Source organism: Juglans regia, chromosome 6, assembly GCF_001411555.2.
Source record: "Juglans regia cultivar Chandler chromosome 6, Walnut 2.0, whole genome shotgun sequence".
Lineage (NCBI taxonomy): Eukaryota > Viridiplantae > Streptophyta > Magnoliopsida > Fagales > Juglandaceae > Juglans > Juglans regia.
In genome coordinates, this window is record NC_049906.1 from 35,555,067 (window position 1) to 35,560,019 (window position 4,953).

At 38.7% G+C, this 4,953-nt stretch overlaps 1 protein-coding gene across 1 annotated transcript; it reads right to left on the reverse strand.

The window, feature by feature from the left end:
* Positions 1-315: 315 nt before the first annotated feature.
* Positions 316-3,855, reverse strand: LOC118348683 (protein FAR1-RELATED SEQUENCE 5-like). The gene is made up of 7 exons (XM_035690789.1): positions 3,799-3,855; positions 3,617-3,709; positions 3,437-3,526; positions 2,935-3,042; positions 2,745-2,847; positions 554-2,658; positions 316-459 (listed from the first exon to the last, which is right to left on the reverse strand). Exons 1-7 carry the CDS (start codon positions 3,853-3,855, stop codon positions 316-318), a joined length of 2,700 nt encoding a protein of 899 aa, XP_035546682.1.
* Positions 3,856-4,953: the final 1,098 nt, after the last annotated feature.

Sequence of the window (4,953 nt, forward strand, 5' to 3'; positions counted from 1 at the left end):
ATCTCCAAAATATATATACGCATTCAGCAGGCCAATGCTCATGGCAAAATCCATCCATAGCAAACTAGAGAACTCAGGATGCTTCCACCATATTCACTATCAGCCAAAATGCCCATATTTCCCAAAAGACTGAGATCTCCAAAACACATATACACAATTAGCAGGCCAATGCTAATCAAAAAAAGAGGACAGTATGTACGCTATGTTCCATGGGGCAAGCTTGGCGTAGCCTGAAAAATATTAAAAATATCAAAATATTTTCTCAGAATTTGCTTAAAAACAGAAAAATATATATGCCAAGAGGTAGGAATAACCTCACACCTCGTCATCGGCCAGAGGCCTTACTTGTGTTAGAGTACTACATTGCATTGGGATAACAACCTCGTCAACGGTAGCACCAACTTCTGACACCGGCAGGTCGATATTAGTGGAGTCTTCGTCAAATAGATTCCTGTATGTCTAAATTGGAAAATAAAAATTTACATCTATTAGGAACAACATATGTAACTCTTCCACCAGAATTCTATACAACTGACGATGCAAAATGTAATACCTGTGTCTTCTTTCTCTTCCTTGTAGCCTTCTCAACCATTGGGACCTTTCTTCTCGTTGGCGGTCTCCCTTTCCTCCGAACAACGTTCGGGCTTAATATTTTCTTATCCTTATCGGCAACCACGTTCTCTTTTAACTTTGCTGAACCGGACTCAGGCTCTAATCCTACACACTTATGCTCAAACTCATCCAACATATGGAAGAATGCATTCACATGGTCCTCATTTCGAGATACACGCGTCGCAAATCTTAGACATCTTTTAACGACAAGCTCATACCGTCGTGCATCCGCATTGACCCGTAAATCATCATAGCTACTCTTAACAAGTGTGTATCTTCTCTTTAAGTCTTTCCTCCATCTATCCAACACATATTTATCTGGCAACACATGAATGTACTTCATTTGACATACTTTCAATCCATGCCTACAGAGAATCCCCCTCATCTCAAACAGGGCACACGTGCATTTAACTTCGCATTCGTCTTCATTGAAGTACACTATGTACTTCACAATTTTGGACTGTCCAACAGGTGTAGAGATTTCTTCGAAAACATCAAAGGTGGAAATGCACCCTTCAGTGCCCACAAGTGTAGGGTTACATAAAAGCATCCCCCAAACCTCCGCTTGGACTTCTTTAAATTTTGCATTTGTGTACATTGATTGAAACTGGCTCTCAATTTTGAATAGGGATACACATGGGACGGTTTGGTTACAGGACTGAAAATCAGATGTCGTCTCTGCCTCCACCTTCTTCCTCAAAGCATTGTCGAATTGATCGACAAATTCTTTCAATGTCGTACCGGAATGCACATATCCATCAAAGAAGGCGTTCATACTTTCAGACCGTTGGGTAGTGCTCATACCAGCCGAGAATACACCTTTCAAGTAAACTGGTACCCAAAAGGACCTCTCGGTGTACAACCCCTGCAACCATGCATTATCAATAAGATCATACTTATGAATTAACTGCACCCACTTCTCCTCAAATTGTTCGCAAGTTTGTGTATCATAGACTGCACTCTGAATTGCAGTCTTCAAGCCTGCGTTATATGCCGAGTGGGATCCCAATTTCTCAGGCAGTTTCCGCATTATATGCCAGAGACAATATCTATGTCTTGCATTCGGGAATACAATTTGAATGGCATTCTTCATTGCCCTGCCTTGGTCTGTTATGATGGCTGCGGGTGCCCTGCCATTCATGCATTCTAACCATGCTTCAAACAACCACACGAAGGTGCTTGTGTCCTCGCTTGAAATCAAGCCTGCCCCCAAGAGTATGGACTGCCCATGATGGTTTACTCCAACAAAAGGAGCAAAGGGCATCCCGTACCTATTTGTTAGGTACGTTGTATCGAACGTGATAACGTCTCCAAAGTACTCATATGCCGCCCGACTTCGTGCATCAGCCCAAAACACATTCCTAATTCTAGATTCATCATCCACATCCATGACGGAGACGAAGTCATCATTAATTTTCCTCATTCTCTTAAAGTAGTCGTTTAGTGCTTCACCGCCTCCTTTACCCATTCTCAAATATCTAGCTTTGTCAATAAAATTTCTACAATCTTTTTCTTGAAAAGCTAAGTTCTCAAACCCCCCCGCATCAGTCACAAGTGCTTGAAAATTTTTATTCATCCGAATACCCGCTCTATCATTCAAATCGAGCATTCTCTGACTATATTCATCCAAACATTTGTGTGATCTAAAAAATCTAGATTTCTGTGGGCTAACGGTACTGTGATTATGAACCAGATCAACACTGGTCAACACCCATACCCCATTCACAAAGCGAGCATTTATCTTTGCCTTACAATCAGTTTTGGTCGTTGCTCGTGGCTTTGCTAAATTACTGTGGCTAGGATAGTACCTGCCGCCACGTGCACAACCAATGGTCACATACTTCGCATCCCCATCCAGATCTCTCTTCGTCCTTTTTATGATAACACCAAAACCCTCTTGTTTGGCGTATCGTTTGTAATAGTCTAAAACCTCTTTATCAGTAGAAAATTGCATACCAGATGTTGGAGGCTCGACTCTGTTATCATCATCTAATACTTCATTCATCCCCTCTGCATCTGGCTCTATATTTATGTCGGATGAAGTTTCTGACAATGAAGATTGCATGGTTAGGAACATTATCAAATGATTATATATACTAGCTTTGTTAACTCATATGGTTAAAAAAGTGTACCTCCTAAATTCTTTTCACCTACGGAATTGGATGGCATAGTTGATGACTCACTTGCGCAATGTGAGTAGGGGATATTTGGCACACATGGTGACTTCGCCGAATGCTGCATTTTTTCAGAATGCACGTTGATTCAGTAAGGAAAATACGGAGGTAGAAGAAAAAATCATAAAAAGAGAGTCAATTGAACTACCTGAGTTGTATTTTCACCTCGTATCAACTCATCCGGATTAGTCGAGGAAGGGGATGGCATGTTTGTTCCAAAAGGTGGATGTGGCAGATACGGTGGCTGTGGCAGATGCTGCAAAAAAACCATTTTCTTAGAATGACTCAAACCCACGCACAACCCTAAAATCAATATAATAAAATAACTTTACCTGGCTACCCCAAGCATATGGATATGGATGTGGATATGAATATGTTTCTGACAAGAGGGATTGCATGGTTAGGAACATTGCTATTTTTAACATATATATACAATGGAGGTTAAACCATATGGATAAAAGTGTACCTCCTAAAAACTTTTCACCTGCAGCATTGGATGGCGTAGTTGATGACTCACTTGCGCAATATGGGTAGGGCATAGTTGGCCCACATGGTGGCATCGCCGAATGCTGCATTTTTAACTATGCATGTTATTCAAGAAAATACGAAGGTAGAAGAAAAAATCATAAAAAGAGACTGAAATGAACTACCTGGGTTCTATCTTCACCTCTATTCAACTCCCTCAGATTACTCTCCACTGGGGATGTCATGTTTGGTCCAAAGGGTGGCCGTGGCAGTTGCTGCAAAAATTCCACTTCGTTAGAATGACTCAAACCAACACAACAAAAAAAAAAACAAAACAAAAATGTAATATACTAAAATAACTTTACCTGGCTACCCCAAGCATATGGATATGGATGTGGATATGTATTTGGAGGCATCATATATGGCAGGTTATATGGATTTACAGCTCCATAATATCCCTATAATATACAAATAAATCATGGATTAACTATTCTCCACCAAAATATCTGAAGCTACGATATTTTCAAATAACCAATGTGTATCATACCTGGGTGAGTCCAATCGATGTAGAAGGCCTGGTTGGTCCATCTTCCTTTTCGCCCATCACACTATTACTCAATAACTATTGAGTGTTACAAAATGTGTATTACCATAAGCAATCCCTCAACCTACATAAAGCACAAAGTATAGTTTATATACACAAAAGAAGAAGGAAATATCCCATATATCTAACAACTATGCATTGAATAATTAATCCTCATAATTAATTAGGGAGACATATAATTAGAAGTTAAGAGCAGGAAAAACCTGCATAAAAAGTCACTAAAAGTATTCCCATTCAAGAAGAAAGAGGCCACTTGTAAATGCGAGCAACAAGCCAGTTCATATTTTAATTTCATTCAGATGCAAAGTGATGTAAGACAACTATTTTTTAACCACATCCTAAAATTTTCAATTTGAACCTCGCTAGATGGATCAAATTGTCAAGATGTATCTGTTAAATCTTTATAGGAATATTTTTCTCAAAATTTCTAATACATCATCCATAATCACCCACTTTAAGTTACAAAATCTCACACATACGCATTGTTTGAATACTAAAAATTTCTCAAAACATTTGTAAATAGTAATGAATAGCTTGTAGATAGTAGTAAAATAATTTAAAAATATGATAATGTTGCTATGCCACCAAGCTTTTATCATTGGGCGTGCCCACTAGTTCAATCAACATTTTTTTTCAAACATTATTTTACTATATAAATCCAACCAGGCCAATGGCTATAGCCATGGACAAATCAGACATGAATCTCTTAATGACCATAAGAAACAAAAGATCACACCATAAAAGTCAAGATTTCACACACTTATCACTTGAAATGACCCCTAAAATGACCCCACAGATTGAAGAGATAGAGAGGTGGGCATTGAAAAAGATCATGAGAGAATAAAAGCCATATAATTTCCTTCCTTTTTTTTTCTTCTTTTCTTTTCTTCTGCTTTTTTGCAGCTTCATTCATGAAATTTACTGATTCACATCACCTCACAACCATCATGAGCAGCTTTTAGCACATGAAGAAGTCTTTACAGACTTCAAACCAAGTTACAGGAGATCAAGAAGATAAACCCCCAAAAAAAAAAAACAAACTTAATAGAGAGATCATGATCATCATTTTTCTTAGTGGCTGATCACTAACTGTAGTAC